The sequence below is a fragment of the Pistacia vera genome, unplaced genomic scaffold (genome assembly GCF_008641045.1).
Source record: "Pistacia vera cultivar Batoury unplaced genomic scaffold, PisVer_v2 Contig929, whole genome shotgun sequence".
NCBI classification, from domain to species: Eukaryota; Viridiplantae; Streptophyta; class Magnoliopsida; order Sapindales; family Anacardiaceae; genus Pistacia; species Pistacia vera.
This window is the reverse complement of record NW_022196811.1, coordinates 48,933-66,865: the sequence shown is the minus strand read 5'-3', so window position 1 is coordinate 66,865 and position 17,933 is coordinate 48,933. Positions and strand designations below refer to the sequence as shown.

At 31.0% G+C, this 17,933-nt stretch overlaps 1 protein-coding gene across 1 annotated transcript; it reads right to left on the bottom strand.

Annotated features, from left to right (window-relative positions):
• Positions 1 to 9,629: 9,629 nt before the first annotated feature.
• On the bottom strand, positions 9,630 to 10,351 carry LOC116120200 (elicitor peptide 6-like). The gene is made up of 2 exons (XM_031406151.1): positions 10,115 to 10,351; positions 9,630 to 9,880 (listed from the first exon to the last, which is right to left on the bottom strand). Exons 1-2 carry the CDS (start codon positions 10,313 to 10,315, stop codon positions 9,794 to 9,796), a joined length of 288 nt encoding a protein of 95 aa, XP_031262011.1. The 5' UTR covers positions 10,316 to 10,351; the 3' UTR covers positions 9,630 to 9,793.
• Between the last annotated feature and the right edge of the window lie 7,582 nt (positions 10,352 to 17,933).

Sequence of the window (17,933 nt, the reverse complement as noted above, 5' to 3'; positions counted from 1 at the left end):
GAAGAAAAGTACTTTCGGAGAAAACGAAAGTGACAGCTAGAACAATTAAAAAAAAAGGTGCCTAGGCCTAGCCACCGAGTTTCAGACTGGAAGCTGTAGAGTGTAAGCAGGCAAAATCTTCAACATAACTTCTGGGAAGTTCTTTTGGAAAAAGTACTTTTTAAAATATACATAATTACTAAAACATGCTAATTTTCAATGATAAACATCAATACTAAGATGGTAAATTAAAAAAACAATGAAAGGGTAATTATGTCATTTTACACCCAATACATACAAGAAAAACCATCTTCTTCTCATCTCCCCCACCCCAACCGATGAACTCCACAACATGCACCGGTTGCTCGTTGCCTCACCGTGACTATGTCGCGCGCCCTCCACTGCTCTAGTTGTCGCTCAAGCTGGCTTCTTTGAGGTTTGATTTGGTTGGTTGTTTTGAGTTGAGATTGGAGATTGGATTTTTATTTGTAGTTGAGATTGGAGGTTGATTGTTGTTGATTTGGAGTGTTGGATTTGTTTTTAAGACAACCCACAACCACCCCTTGTTGTTAGCGACCTCCACCCTCACCCTTCGCCGACCACAACCACCACTACAATTTGCCCCACTACTGTTTGATAAAACGCCCCTACTAGCCCACACACTGAGCCAAACCATCTCCCTTCACCACGCACGCGAAAAGTGCGTAGTGCGCGCCTAGCCATGCATGATTTAGTCAAAATAGGATCTTTGATTTGAATTCAAAGACGAAAGGGTATTTTTGTCTTCACAATTACTCTACCAGGTCAGATAACAAATTTTATTAACAGATCTTAAGGGCAGGTGGGTAATTGTTGTACAGATATTAACAATGGATGGATAATTGTCGTTTTCAAACTTTTTGGACCCTAAATTTTCATTAGGGCAAACTTCAGGTAGGAACACGTCATTCGGCCTATATATAATGTTGCTTATACTATAGTATTTTCACTATTTGTAATACTAATATTGATGAGAAAGTTTATTGTTAGACAAGCATACTATATTTGTGGTCGTTTATTCAATAATATTATAGTACTTACTAATAGATCAGTGTATGTTATATGTGTTGACAAAACGTCTCAAGATTCATGGTTGTATGTACAATCGTTGCAAGGAACTTCTGTTTTTTTTTTTTTTTTTTTTTTTCCTTATATTTTTTTTTTTTTTTTTCCTTATATTGTTTATAAGGCGAATAGGCAAAGGAATTATAAACAATATATGCGATAAAATGTTATTAGATGAATATATAAGTGAATGGTATTTACATCCATGTTATATTTGGTGGTTAATATTATAATTATCGTCATTATAGATTTGATATTCAATATTATAAATTTTACATTTCACATTATAATTTACGATATCTTTTTACAAGTTTATATATTGTTGAAAAATTATTAACTTATGACACTAAATCTAAACGTTATGAAAATGATGGGTTGTACCCATTGAACCCACTTTGTGGGCTTTCCTATGGGCTGAATTTGGGCCACAAACTAAGTAAAAGGCCTGATGTAGATAAACCCATTTTTGTTTCAAAAGCTTTAATAGGCCCGTCATACCAAAATATAGAGGCAGAAGAGGAGTCCATGAAGAGCTTGAAGAATAATTAATTAATAAAGGCCGCCACGTCAGCCAGGGGAGAGAAAAAGGCCTGCCAAGTCAGCATAGATTAAAAACAGTGAGATTTAAGAAGCTAACAAGGGTTTCCCTGGTATTACATAAGAAAAAAAAATAATATTTCGATTATCTCTGCACACATCTTTTAGGGGTGAGCAGGGATAGCGGGTAGAACCAGAACCGACACTGTACTAATAGATTCCAATTCACTTTTTTTAGAATCGACACTGTACGATTCCAGTTTCGATTCCTACTGTACGGTTTCGATTCCAGTTCTCCACATGTAGGAACCGGAACCGGAACTTGGAAAAAAGAACTTGCAACGGGCACTCGCCTTGGAACCTACAGTGGGTACCCTGTTTTGGAACCTGGACTGAAGTGAAATATCTATGAAGAATGAGAGTCTATTGTAAATTTACATATAAAAAATTTAAATAGAAAAAGTTAAATTTTTACAATAATCTAATTAAATAAATATATAATTATACTTATTATATATAAACTACACCATATAAAAAACTTTAATATATTATAATATATTAATATTAAATTTTTGATTAATTAAGTGTATGATTGGAATTAAAACCAATTAAAAGTATTTTAATGTTATTAAAATAATTATTTTTGAATAGAATAGTATATTTGATTGAATAATAATATGATATTTAGTCATTTACTTCAATTATCAAGTCCTAAGTATATTTGTAATAAATTATTAATTAATTATATAAAATAAATTGATAAACATTAATACATTACTAGTTAAATAATTAATTAATCAATTATAATATTGCATTATATTAAATAATTACTTAATTGATTATAATATTACATTAAAGATTTATAGTATGATTACTTAATTCATTATAATATTACATTATAGTATGATCACATAATTAATTATAACATTATATAATGAAATGGGTACTTAACTAATTATGACATTATATTATAAACATTAGTAATTTATCATAATACTTAATTAAATAATTAGAAATTTAATTAATTATAATATTACTTTATAAATTTATAGTATGATTACTTAATTAATTATAACATTACATTATACACAAATGATTACTTAATTAAATGATTACTTAATTAATTATAGCATTTCATTATAAACATTAGTACAATACTTAATTAAATCATTAGAAATTTAATTAATTATAATATTATAATTAATTAAATTATGATTACTTAATTCATTATAACATTACATGATAGTATGATCACATAATTAATTATAACATTACATAATGAAATTATTATTTAATTAATTATGACATTATATTGTAAACATTAGTAATTTACTACATTAGCACAATACCTAATTAAATTATTAGAAATTTAATTAATTATAGCATTACATTATAAATTTATAGTATGATAACTTAATTAATTATAACATTCTATTATAAACATTAGTACAATACTTAATTAAATGATTAGAAATTTAATTAATTAAAACATTATAATTAAATAATTACTTAATTAATAATAACATTATATTATATTATAATCACTTAATTAATTATAACATTACACAGTTAAATGATTACTTAATTAATTATAAATTTATAACATTATATTATAAACATTAGTAATTTACTACATGACTTAATTAAATAATTAAAATTTTAATTAATTATAACATCACATTATAGATTTATAGTATGATTACTTAATTAATTATAATATTCCATTATAAACATTAGTACAATACTTAATTAAATTATTAAAAATTTAATTAATTATAATATTAAATTATAGATTTATAGCATGGTTGTTTAATTTATTTAATTAATTATTTGTGTTTTGGTTTTGATTGAGGAATTTTATGTGAATTGTGATGAATCAATTGAATTCAAGTGTTACCTAGAGATTAGAGGATTTATGAGTCATATTGAACACAAATAAATGAGTAATCAAAATTTATTAGGGGTGTATTTGTAAACTTTTAAGGTATTTTTGTCATTTTTTGCAACTAATTCTGGTTAGTTGCTAAAAAATTGGTTGCAGAATGTAGTTTTTCTTGTAGTGTAATAGTGAGAGCCCTATAATCACATATGGTGGCCATTATAGAATTGTCCGTAACCTCAGTATTATTCTGACTAAGGACACAGATAATATGGTAACGCTATCACAGTATTGAACGACCTTGTCGAAAGACAGTGATTGATCTCACTTGTCAAGGTTATTTGCCGACAACCTGGTGCGACACATGGGTGCTTGTTATAGGCGAGTTTATTGGACAGACCCACTAGAGGATTTCATATAGATGGTAACCATATCGTTTATATATAGAATAAATCCTCTAAAGAATGGTGGTACATATGATCCTTAGACTTGAGATCACCGGAGCGTCTTGTGTATCGATTGGTGTAGTTTGACACTAGCCTAACATAGTTCTATTCAGAGCTATCAATACGGTAGTGATTGGCTACATTGAGAAATGTATCAAGACTATGGTGGATCAACAAAGGATTCATCACTCCGGATACGAAAAAAGTTATCTCACGGCAAAATTCAGTGAATGACAATGACAATAAAGTTGTGGCCATAGTAGGATTGAGTTGTTGCTCAATCCAATTTATTATTCCGGTCATTGGTCTAATAACTGAATACAAAGATATCGAGGATATCTGAGGTTGACACTATTTCTATACCTTAGCCTCGATGAGATAACGCATGATGAAAGGATTTGATTGCACGGTAACCATATCATTGACAAGCTGCGTTTCGCTGAATCCGAATCTATCGGTGGCCATGATGTCTTGCTAGGGGCCAATCTTGATCTGTGTGTAGTAAGACGATTAATTGGAGTTAATCGCGATACTACTCACTGCCGATACGATGAAGAGCCTACGGGTCATACACTTAGAAGACAATTTAAGAATCAATCTATGAGAGGGGTATTTTCGTCTTTTGGGACGAAATGACCAAATGGTATTTTGGTAATCTCATAGTGCAATTAAATTTGCTGGGGTTGTTACTTGTGTTTAATTTTAATATCAATATTAAAATTAGTGAGATTATATTTAAATATATGTGCACATGTATTTAAATGGATTATTATTATTTAATTAAATGTTAATATATTATTGTATATATATTAATTGATTCTAATTGTAATAATAATTAATTAAAATTTAAAACACCAATTAAAGGGTGTTTCGTTCCAATGGTGAACAAGGGTTGGAGCCCATGGCTATTCCTAAGTGGAATATGGTTTTTAATTGTTGCACTATATAAGTGCAACTTAAAATTAAAAACACATGAGAATTATTCATTTAAATAAAACCCTAGTCACCCAAAAGCTCTCTCTCTCTCTCTCTCTCTCTCTCTCTCTCTCTCTCTCTCATGTTTTCACTCTCTAGTGCAAGAGAAAAATTTCATATTCTCTTAATCTTTCTTGATTCTTGAAGCCTTTGGTTATTCTAGCAAAATAATCAAGGGTTCTGTGGATTGTCTTTGTGTGGACAACATGAGTGTGTTTCTATGTTGAATCGATTAATGAAATCAAATCCGGAGATATTTGGAGGAGCCTCCAAATGTGTGTAAGCATTCTGAATCCTTGTATGGATTTATTATACTGTTGTAATGCAGAATTTATAAACACTATAATCTATACCCAGATTTGGGATTAAGCATTTGATCGGTTTTTATTTGTTTTAAAACTGTGGTTTTCCGTTGCGTATACCCGATCACTTGCTAATAGAGTGTGGTGGTGCAAATAATGACAATTATGAAGATTGTATCAAAGAAGAAGAAGCAACTAACCGGAACTGTAAAGGCAAAAAGACTAGTGGAAACAATGGTAAACATCAATTTTCTCTTCTTCATCTAAGAGTAAATTTATGTGCATGTTTAAATTTTATGCTAATATGTGATGGTGTAACTATAACATATTGGTTAAATTTGATGCAGGAGGATCTAAGAGAAGGGCTATTGTTAAAGCTGGATTGCATGAAGGAGTTGGCGTAGTCAGTCACGATCAACTTCAGAACCCCTACTTCATGTCGAAAAATAAGGGGTACAAGAAGAATCACTTGGTAATGATCTGTAAACCATAGTGCACATTATACATAAATATGATGATCATAATTTGATAGTTTGATTTTTGGGAAATGTGGATGCAAGAAGAGAGAAACTCGCGCTTATGTGAGCAACTTGGAGGTGAAGATGGAAGAGAAAGAAGAAGGCCATGAAAATGATGGTGATGGAGATTATATCAAAGAAGAAGAAGGCGTAGAGGAGAAGAATACAAAAGAAGAAGAAGAAGCAACTAATCGGAAGCGTAGAGGCAAAAAGACTAGTGGAAACAATAGTAAACGTCTCTTTTCTCTTCTTCATCTATGTTGACGCTTGATTTTGGACGCCAACGACTCGCACGTGAGAAGCACTAAGCGAACTTAGGAATCACACGTGATGGATCCATGAGATTTGAATATGGAGCTGAGATTATATATGTTGTAGAAAATATAAATAATAGACTGACAAGAGAGGTTTTTATAGTGGTTCGGATGCTCAACAAGCGACTCCTACATCCACTGTTATTTTATTGATCTCTAACTAATATTGCCCATAAGGCATACAAAGATGAAGAAATACAGTATTTACAAAGAGAAAGAATTGAGCTCTTATCTATAGTTAGCTCTCATATGCCCAGCCCCCCTCTTCGGGAAGAGAAGTGCCAATTTATACACCTTTACGCTCAATGTAATGAGTGTTTTGCAAGTTGCCTTGACACATGGAATGCTCTTATCCATTCATCTCTTGAAATGAGATATGGTTGGTATGAATATCTTTGAGGAGATATGAGTTTGACAGCTAGTACAAAAAGACATTTATTAGGCTGACATAAGCGTGACTTTTTAGGCATAACAATCTACAAGTAAATTTATGTGCCTGTTCGAATCTTTTGCTAATGTTTGATGGTGTCACTATAACCTACTAGTTAAAGTTGATTTAGGAGGATCTAAGAGAAGGGCTGCTGTTAACGCTTGATTGCACAAAGGAGTTGATGCGGTCGGTCATGTTACACCTCAAAACCCCTACTTCATGTCCAAGGGGTGTAAGAAGCAATATTTGGTATTGATATCTCCGCTCATCTATAAACCATAGTTTACATGGTTTAGTTTGGCTTGAATTTACTGGGGTAAAACCATTTACTTTATATTTGTGTTATGCCGAAAAAAGTAGGACTGACGTGGAGTTATATATTGTTATGCCTGGAAAAGTAGGGCTGACATAGAGCCCAGTCAGCATAAATGGTCAGAGTCTAGACAGATCCTATAGCCGTTTAGGCGCGGCCACATCTCATGCTAGCGTAAGCAGCATGTTCCTGCCAGTACAGGGGGTGCCCGCCAGACTGACGAGAGGCTAGAGGCCGCCCACGTGTCCAATCCCTGCATGAACCGAGGAAATCACTTGAGTAGGTGAACAACGGGACGCAAAGAAGTATTTGCACGGTACTATCCCCTTTTTACGGATTCAGTAATCATTACCTCAATGTATCCTACTATAAATAGAGAGTTTCTCTCCCGTTTGTGGGATTCGCTCATTTTTTTACTCTTGACTAACTATCTTCTCTCTGTAATAGCTTATTCTCTCTCTCTAATTTGTATTCTCAATACTCTAAAAGTCGGCTCGCTGAGTCGCGACTTGATCCTTCAAATATAAATACAATATCCATAGACGTAGGATTCACTTGTTTAAGTATCCGAATCACTTTAAACATTATATTTCCACCATTTATACTCTCAATCCCTCATTCACATGTGTCTCTTGAATCAGCTCAACGTTTTCATATGCGAATAGTTGGTATCAAAATCAAACATCGACATATATGTTAATGTAATACACCACACACGTTCGTTATATTTTTATCTTATCATCAGTTGGTTGTACAAATAACTATCATGGTACTCTGCCTGATCATCCATGTAATAGAATATTGCTAAAAGCACAACCAGTATCACAATACACTTGGTGACTTGTCTCACCGGAAACTTCATTGATAATTAATCATCCTACGATACAGTGCGGATACTGTAGTATAAGGAAGCAACGCTAAAGACACTGTACCATTACCCCGACATATTTATCAGATCAACTGTTTTATGTATGCAATTAAGTGGGTTGCACATGAAAGACAGAGAGAGAGAGTATTGAATGTAGCAAAAGGCACATTTATTGAACAGATTGAAAAGAGAAAAGGGCTCGATTTGAGAGACAGATAAGAAGGAAATGCAACAATTGAATCACGACAACTTACCCCCCACTATTAGCTTTCCACCGCCCCCACAAAAGCCTCAGTTTAATTGCCTCTATCACTCTTAAATCTTAATTTCACATAATATTTACATAAAACATCCAGAAAAGTTCTAGCTAATTAAGAGTCTGTAAATATTATTATTATTAGTAAATTTAACTTAGGATAACCAGGAGAGGATCAGTTGGTTTGACCTCCTCCTCCAGAGCCTACCGATGGCCTCTGTGGTCTCTTTTTCACTCTTACTGCCCTCGACTCCACCACAAACTCTGCCTCCTGCATTTTATATGCATCAATCAGCATTACATTAATTAATCACTTTAAATCTGGAAATGTAAATCAGCGCAGAGAAAATCTTCGGTGAAACAGACGTATCAGATCATTAACACACTCATTTTAATAATTAAACATAAAAAAAAATGAACAATTTATGTTGAAATAGAGGGGATGTTTTTAACATGATTGACGTGTTACGTCTGTTCTACCTGAGATTGTTTATACTAACGAAGTGAGTGAGTGAAAGAGAGATGTATACGTACAGTTGTTTTCATTGCTCTTTCTGACAATAAAGGAGAGTTTGTGTGAGCAAGAAGAGTTGTGGAGTGATCATCTTCATCGTCTTGACGACCAAAGCACTTGAAGCAAGCATTGACAAGTTGGTTAAAGAGATGAAAAGGGCTGTAAAAATTATATGTTTCTTCTCCTCTTTTCTGCTCTTCCATTTCCCTTCTTCTTATTCTTCTATCTTGTTCTCTTTCGCTTAGTGTTTGTTTGGTTCGGTTCGGTTTTCATAGTTTACCTGCCACTTTATATCTCCTATGATTCATAGAGAGACACCTACCACACTATATATTTAATGATATTTCTCTTTGGAGGCCTTTAGTTTGTTTTCTTTCCTTCCTTTTTATAGGTGAAAATTAATGCACATCTTGAGTTTAATGATTTGGAATAGTTTCATTTATGTAATATGAATGTGTACTTATGTGACATATATAAATAATATGGGTATCATATAACATATGATGACATGCTATTTTATATGACATAAACATACAGATAATGATTCATATATTAAGATATATAGTAATATATATTCATTAATATTATAAAGGATATCACATTAATCTTGATGAAAAATTCGGTTTTAAACTCACCTATGGATAACCCAACGGTAAGGGCAAATTAGAAAAATTGTGTATGACTTCAATCTACTGTCTCACGTTTGATTCTCTAGTGGACACAAAGGTATTATCTCTGCCCATAATTTACATGGGTCACGATGATAGGTTGTTGTATAATATATAGCTTTTTTTCTGAGGATTAATTAAGATGTGAGTAAATAAATCTTTTTTGACTTTATTCTTTTTGGGTTTATATTATAATTATCAAAAATTTGATAAACTTTTAAGATGGATAATTTGACATCCCATGTTAAAAAAAAAAAAAAAAAAAAAAAAAAATTTACAAAACTGAATTTTACAGAGGTGTTTGCTGAGACAAAGGTTGAGTGATGGATTGGACAACCCAATCAATAAGTCATGGACGTTTCTTCCTTGTCTAAGAATAATCTAAAATTCACTTGCCTTTTGCACAAGTCTATCATTTGTTATTATAAGTTTATTATGGAAACTTAATAAAGGTCAGTGGCTTATTTATTATTAATTATTAAACTTACCTAAACACCAGAATGTCCCAAACTCACCATTTATTAGCTTGGTAAAGAAAGAGAGTTAATTTACTCGTTCTAGCATGCACACAGGAGATGGTTGATATTTATATATATACCATCCAAGAAGAGTTCAACAAATTAATTAACTATAAAACTCAAAAATTTTGAGAGTCTCAGAAGTCTTTAAACACTGTAAATATTACTATGATCAGTTGATTTGACCACCTCCTCCAGGGTCTATTGGTGGCCTTTTTGGGACTGTTATTGCCCCGGACTCCACCCCAATCTCTTCCTCCTGCATTTCATATACATTAACTAAGCAAATTAATTAGATCTCAAAGCATGTTTCAACGTAGAGGAAGTCTTCTTTGAAACGAACATAAATATCAGATCATTCATGTATCTATTTAATAAGATCCCACCATTAAGCAAGAAAAGAGAAAGTAAATACATAAGTCATGAATGATACGTCTGTTAGACCTAAGATCGTTTATATTATATGTGAAATAGAGAGAGAGATTATACATACAGTTCTTTTCGTTTCTTTTTCTCCTTCTGTTCCTGAAGGAGAATTTGGATGGGCTGGAGGAGTTGTGGAGTGTTTATCATCACCTTCTTCACGACCCAAGCACTTGAAGCAAGCTTTGATAAGTTGTTGAAAGAGAGAACAAGGGCTGTACAAATAATATGTTTCTTCTCCTCTTCTCTTCTCTTCTTCTGATTTTTCCATTACTCTTTCTTCTTCTTCTTCTTCTTCTTTTTGTCTTTGTTTATTAGGTTTGTTTGATCTTTCATATTAATCTCACTTCACCAGCCAAATTTATAACTCCTGTGGCTCCACAGAGACACCTGCCACTATATTTAATGACTTCGATCAGGCTCTTTTGATCCCCCATTTATTTTTTCTTTTTTAAAGTAAATAATGGATAAATATATATTACATACATTCATTTGTGTTGATTACTATTAGATTGTATTGAATTCACGGTTGAACATTTGTGTAAAAATAAGTCAAAATTTTAAGTTAAAAGAGATACTATCTTATATATAAATAATATGATAATTATATAGTCATTGAAATAAAAATATTTGATGTATATATTGAGTGGTATGATATTATTCCGTGTATAAAAGCAACGCCATATTTTGTGTGGCATTGAGGTGTAGATAATGAATTAATGTTTGTGATAATAAGTTAATATTATTTAAATACTAATGAAATGATATCATAATACCATTATACTACTACTATTAGATCATGAACAACGTTATTCTACAACGGGACCATCAATTGGATCTTGGTCTAGTGTTACTATCACCCTAATATTGTATGTAAAAATCAGTCAACTATTACGATAATTTTATTATTAGATGAATAACATTGTTCCTCATATCATATGGATCGTTGGATCCTAATTCATTGGATGTTAGCAATGTTACTAAAATATTATAAATGTAACATAATGTTGGTGTCAAAGTTTCACATCAGTTAGGAGACAGGGGTTTTGGTCTCTTATATAGTACAAAGACACCCTCATCACTTAGATGCATCTTTTCAAGATAAAACCGTATGGGTCTTAAGGTCTAAAACAAACGATACCTCTAAGAACTCACCTACCACGTGTCTGGACCCATCATATATCAACAATTGACGTTAGAAGGAGGGCGTAGGCCACTGCCAAGCACTCCCCCGAGAGACTGTATTAGTGCCAAAGTCTCACATAAATCGTGTGGACCTCATAGCCTAAAGCAAACAATACCTTTAGGAACCCATACATGCACACTAGTAAAAACAACTAATCTAATGCAAAAGTATCATCGCCAATAATTATTCATGGACTACTAAGGGTAATGTGATTATCATATGAATGATGTTTATTGTCGTCTAAACTTTTAGGTTATGATCTAGTTGAAGATAATGTTAGCTCAATATTGTAAACAGTAATACTACACTCACAAACCATTCTCATTAACTTTTTTTCATAAATGCGAAGAGTCAGCTTATAATAGATTCCATCTAACTAAATACGAGTTGACCAATTATAAACTATCATACCAGTATTTTAAAAGAAAATTATGAAAATTGTTTCTCAACCTAATTTATTCTATTGTAAATCATATAAAGTGAAACTACTAGTAACTTAGGGGGCTTTAGCCTTTAGGTTTAGAAAAAGCTTTGACTGATGGATGGATTGAATTTTGAAAAACCCATTTCAACAACTCATGGACGTTTCCTCCTTGTCAGGAATCTTTTAAAATCAATAACAAATCTCACAATATATATTCTGAACGATTACATAATCACTTGAATCTCTCCATGGGATTTGTATTTGATACAAGAAAGATGCTAACATTATAAAGAAATATAAAGATGGACATATAAAAACAAATCATACCCTTAAAACTCTTTTTTTAAGGGTATGATTTATCTTTATATGTCCATCCTTATATTTCTTTTTGTACGGCTAGCATTTCTCTTGATACAATAACATGACATTAATCAGTACGATATTATTTATGATTTCCATAACAAGTATAACAATGGTTTAGGTAAATAGCTACTAATGTTTCAATTCAAAATTCTCTAATCTCGACATTAACACCAACTATTAATTAAACAAAATTTCTATCAAATTTATCAATACAACAAGGTTTTCAGAAATTTTTTTATGTCACCGTTGTACATATATAACCTTTACCATTAATCTAAATCAAACAAGTTTTATACAAAGAAGTTTATATATATATATAACTAATGATTAGTGCAACAATCCACCGTCACAGTCCCCTACTTAAATCATGGATGCTCAGTTAGAAAATCAAATCTGAGTGCATGTGTCTATCCACACTATCCTCAAGTCGACCTAACTATTTATTCACGGATGGGTATAAAGAAGTTTATTTTATTCAATATACATCAAGGTGATATAAATTAATAATTTTTGGCAACAAAGATTATATAGGTAGAGATTACAAATTCTCGTAAATTTAGGAATTATTTACACTCAATCGTGGATTTATTATTCTCCTAAACCATTATTTACGTCTTTTTCGTCGTCTAGAACTTTTTACGTTACACAATTTTAAAGAGTTAGTTGGGTTACAATTAATATTGGAAAAGGAAACAGCGAACCATGGGCTTTGGGGTTATCTTTACGGGAGAACCACATTTTCCCACCCAAAGTTTGGTGAAATGACACTTTCCCACCCATCAAGTTTCAAAATAACACTTTTCCACCCTTCGTTAGGTTCTGTTAGTGTTTTCTGTTAATATTTAACTAAAAGACAAAAATACCCTTAAACAGTTTATCATAAATTAAAATTTAGTTAAGTGACAACCTTACTCAAGTGTAAACATACATTTTTTCCTTTGTTTATTTAATTAATTAGGAATATTAATTATTAAGATTTTTTATGTTAATTAGTAAAAATAAAAAATATTATATTAATAGATTATTGAATAATAGTGATGAGATATTTATGACATTATAAATAAATAAATATTAAGGTTATTTAATTTTAAACAATTTTATAGCATCACTCTTAACTTTTTAATTCGGGTTAACTATTTTTTCTTTTTTGACTTTTTAATATCTTACTTTTTGACTAATTCAAAAATAAAAAAAAAATATAAAGTCAAAATTTAAGGGTATTTTTGTCTTTTCATTCAAATATTAACAGAAAAAATAACAGATTTTGATGAAGGGTGAAAAAATGTTATTTTGAAACTTGACGGTGTCCTTTTGCCAAACCTTGGATGGGAAAATGTCGTTCTCCCTTATCTTTACATTATGAACTCATGATAGAGATTAAAGATGGGCAATCGATTTGTGTAAATCATGAATCCTGTTTGTTGAGTAATTATTTTGCATGATCACAAGAAAAATCCCATTATACTTTCTCAGATAATTAGTAACTATATAATAATAATATATATTTTTTTGGGATTTAAAACAAGAATATTATTATAATCCATGTATTGTACAGGAATTTTTGGTGAAGCTAAAGACATTAGGATAACAAGTAATTTATTTAATTATTATTATTATTATTATTATTATTATTATTATTATTTTACTTTATAACATCAGTGAGATCATGAGAGGAAAGAAAAGCCTGGAGATTTATTGGTAACTACACAAGGAATCAAATCTTGAATTTTAATAGTATTAAATTGCTTTCCACTTTTAACATCCTTAAGAGGCAAGGATTTATTGATAACTACAACGAGGAATCAAATCTTGATTGATCTTAGGAAAATAGTTTTGCGACACAGTTTATGTTGAGAAAACGATTATTGTTACAGCGAATTGTTGTAGAACAACTTAAACAATGCTTCAATGACGCACTTTATCAATCACTTTTGACCATTGTTTTAAAACCTAGATTAGAGGGTAATCCATTTTGTTGCTCGAGTCATGGGTCAATCGATCCAACCGATTGAGTCGACCGGTTGGATCAATAACGTCAACGATAATTTTATTTTTAAAAAATTATTGGTAATCCCTTAAATTTTAATATATTACAAAAATTCCCCTAAAAAGTTCAAATTAGTCCCTAATATTTTTATTTATTTAAAAATACCACCAAAAAATATCAATTAATCCCTAAACTTTTGACATATCTCCAAAACACCCAATAAAATTACAATTAACCCTTATAATTTTGAAATATTACAAAAAAACTCCTACACCTGAACCGGACTGGAGAAGCTGTTGGGTCTCAGTCTAATCGGCCGGTCTAGTCCGATTTTTGAAACAGAGCTTTTGATTGATCGGATGACATGATAAAGACTTTTGAATTTCTCTCGATTGTTAATAGGGGTGATCATTAGAGGATTTATCTTATCGTTAATTTCAGGCTACCGAGAGTTAATCAAGATGTGCACAGCTGGTTTGGACAATTCGGATCACAAAAATGATTAATTGAGGTATACGTACACTAGTTGAATACCCCCTGTCACCAAAAAAAATTAAAAGGATGAACTTTATAATGTTGTAACAAACATAGAGTGACACGGTTTTAAGGTATATAACTAAATATACATTGCCGGCCAAGACTAAAGATTAGAGTTTTGTTATGTTATAGGAGGTAACGTTACCCTGATACTATCCTATCACCCACTATTAGTTTTCCGAAGATCTGATGATGTTATCAAACTAGCAATATAATAAATCCATTGACGCGAAGAAGACGGGTCGAGATAAAGTGGAATTTTTTTTTTTTTTTTTTTTTTTNTTAAGGAAGTCCAAAACAATTATTGAATTGTTTACAAGGATTCCTATATAAAGAAAATGATATATGAATTTTTGTGTAGAGAAAAATCTCTAAGAACCCTAAATTTTCCTCTTGGTCAAATCTCTTCTTCCCTTGGTGTGGATACTCTTTTGCTTAGTTTCTCTTGAAATTAAGAGTCTCCAAAGTTGCTAAGGACTTAAGGTAACATGTTCTACCTTACTTATTTCAATTTGATTGAAATTTTTTTTTAAACTATGACTATACTTGTTATAGCATGATATGCTTGATTCTTCATGCATCCATCTTTCAGTGGGCATTGCTTTTGAATATTTAAAAGAGAAATCTTATACTTACAACTCAATTTCACAAACTTTTTCTCATAATTTTGATGTAATAATTCATAATTGGTAAGCTCGTAATGGGTCTCATCTGTCTAACAATGGGTCTCATCTATCTAATTGCGAGCTGTCACATCAAGGTTATGAAAAAAAATTTGTAAGATTGAATTATGAGTCAATTTTTATTATATTTAAAAATAAGATTCTTAAGCATAGGTTTAGGTTCGATCTCAATTGAAGAAAAAATGGAGTTTGATACCAATTGATGAGAAATACAAAACGAAAAAAAAATCAATACATTCTAAGACGAGTTTTGAAACATCTTGATGATTAAACTTTTAACTTGTAATTACAACGATCTAAATATAACAAAGAACTAGTTTATTTTATTTATCTTTTGGAGGTCACTTAATATTAAACACATTTACTATGTTGGTAATTATTATTTATCCCTTATAATTATAAAATTTGTACTTGAAAATATCAAAAACTCTTACAAAATTATGAAATATCTTTTTTTTCATATTAAATGATTTTTTGGAAATAAATGAAATAAAGTCTTAAAAGAAAAGAAATCTTTTAAGAAGGAATGGAGCGCGTGTACTACTGATAGCGCCTGCGCGTAGGACTACGTTTCGCAGTTTCATGTGGGCGTGAGCACGAAAACGACAACAAAGCACGTGCACTGCCAGCTTTAACTAAGTTATCTGACGTGGAAGTCAAATCGCACGGCCAATATTAATTTCGGGTCCAATCAATCCGATGATCTGGTTACATCAATGGCCATCAAGCATCAACCATCAGCCGTGTGTGTATAAATACAATGCGAACAAATAATTCATGAGAAAAGGTTACGGACCTCACAGCACAGGCACGTGAGCTGGTTTGGGCTGACTGGGCCCATTAGCCTTATTCGGTGGGGCGGTGTGGTGGGCACCCAGTTTATAGGGACACGGGAGAAGACTTTTATAAGTGGGGCCTGGCCGAGATAGTTCTTACTTCTTGGCAACTTGTTTGTGGAAGCAAGTTGCCTAGGTTCTTTAATATTTTGAAAATAATTAAAAATTATTAGATATATTTTTAAATATGTTTAGTTACCTAATTTTAATTTTTTATAAATTATTTACATTTTAATTATCTCATGTAGCATAACCTGAGAGCCATTAAATTAGCATTGAAATATATAATCATCATAATTAGTGGTCTATAGTGTTTATGTTCCAAATTTTTTAAATATAATTAATAATATCTAGTTTTGGACAATTTTTAATGTGAAAGGTCAAAGTTTGAACTTAATTTATGTAATGAGGTTCTACGTCGTGTGTGTATATATATATATAAACAATAACTAAGGGTGTCTAAGTTAGCTTGTGTGTACTTTGACTTATCCCTAGTTTAGCTTTGAAGTAGATAAACTTCATAGTGATCACCCTTGTTAACAATCGAGAGGAATCAAATTCAGGATTTTTTGAATAATACACCTAAAAATACATATTGCCCCACCCGACCACCGATGGTTATATGTCTAATATTATGACCAATCTCTAATAGCAACCTTGAAAAGTCGTGGTAGCGTGCTTTAAGCATTGATAAGAAAATGAGAGGTCTCTTCGATGTCAAGGAAACTCTAAAATCAAAATCTTGTTTCTTATATTACAAAATCTATAGTGGTCCAACCAGGGGAGGATCCCACCCTCAATTTTTTTTTAAAAAAAAAATACTAATATATATAATTTTTAGATTTTGGCACACCTTAACAATATTAATATGTAATTAGTTTTTATTTTGGCTCACCCTAAAAAAAATTTCTGGATTCGCTATTGAGTCCAACTATAATATAACATTGTGCACCACTGTTTTACTAGAAGCTTGTAGAATTTGAGTTATAATCTTGAATTAGAAATTGATTTAAAAAATGAAACATGTGAGATTTGAAAATACATGTCAGTTCTTGAAAATCATTGGATTAGTATAAATATAATACAATATTGCTATTCTATCATTGATCCATAACATCATTTAATTAATTTGAAAATTATGTAAACGTATGTCTTTTATACTTTTTCATGATAATTATACTAAATGTCTTTTTTCATGAAGATCTATTAATCAATAATATTATCGAACTAATTTCAAAAAAAATATAAACGTTTATGGATAAGAATATATATACCAAATTATATTTGATTGATGATCCCTGAAAATAGTAAATATTTAATATAAATTAAGGATATATAAATGAGCTCATAGATTTGAGGTTATAAATTATAATCTTGATTTAGAAGTGCTTTAAAAGTTGAAACACATGTTAGCTTTGATGATAAATGTACTATGTGTTGTCATATTTTTTTTTTTTTTTATAATAACTATTTAATAATTTGTTATGGTATAAAATGTAGTAATAATAATCATAGAATTGTCTCGACGATAGACAAAGTTAATCAGATAATATTATTGAATCAATGAGAAATAATATACAGTCTGTTGAAATGAATTCTTTTATTGGAATTATTTAAATTCCCATGTGAAAAATGTTTTGCATGTTTTCTTTAATGGATGCCAATGTTTGAAAGATAAATAATAAGAAAAATGAGTAATTTAAACTCGCAAAATTTGGATTCTTCTTGACGATGAATTTAACTTTCTTTTTAAGTAAAAGTTGAAAAGCGAATTAAAATAAAGTTGATCATGAAAACATATAATATCACATTGTGCATAAATGGATTAGAGGAGGAAAATCTCGAAGATTTCTGAAATAACAAAATTCTCTCT

Coding starts and splice junctions, on each gene's coding strand:
- LOC116120200 (XM_031406151.1), bottom strand. CDS start 10,315: ATGGAAAAATCAGAAGAAGAGAAGAGAAGAGGAGAAGAAACATATTAT. Junction 9,881..10,114: donor AAAAAGAAACGAAAAGAACT/GTATGTATAATC, acceptor TATGAAATGCAG/GAGGAAGAGATTGGGGTGGA.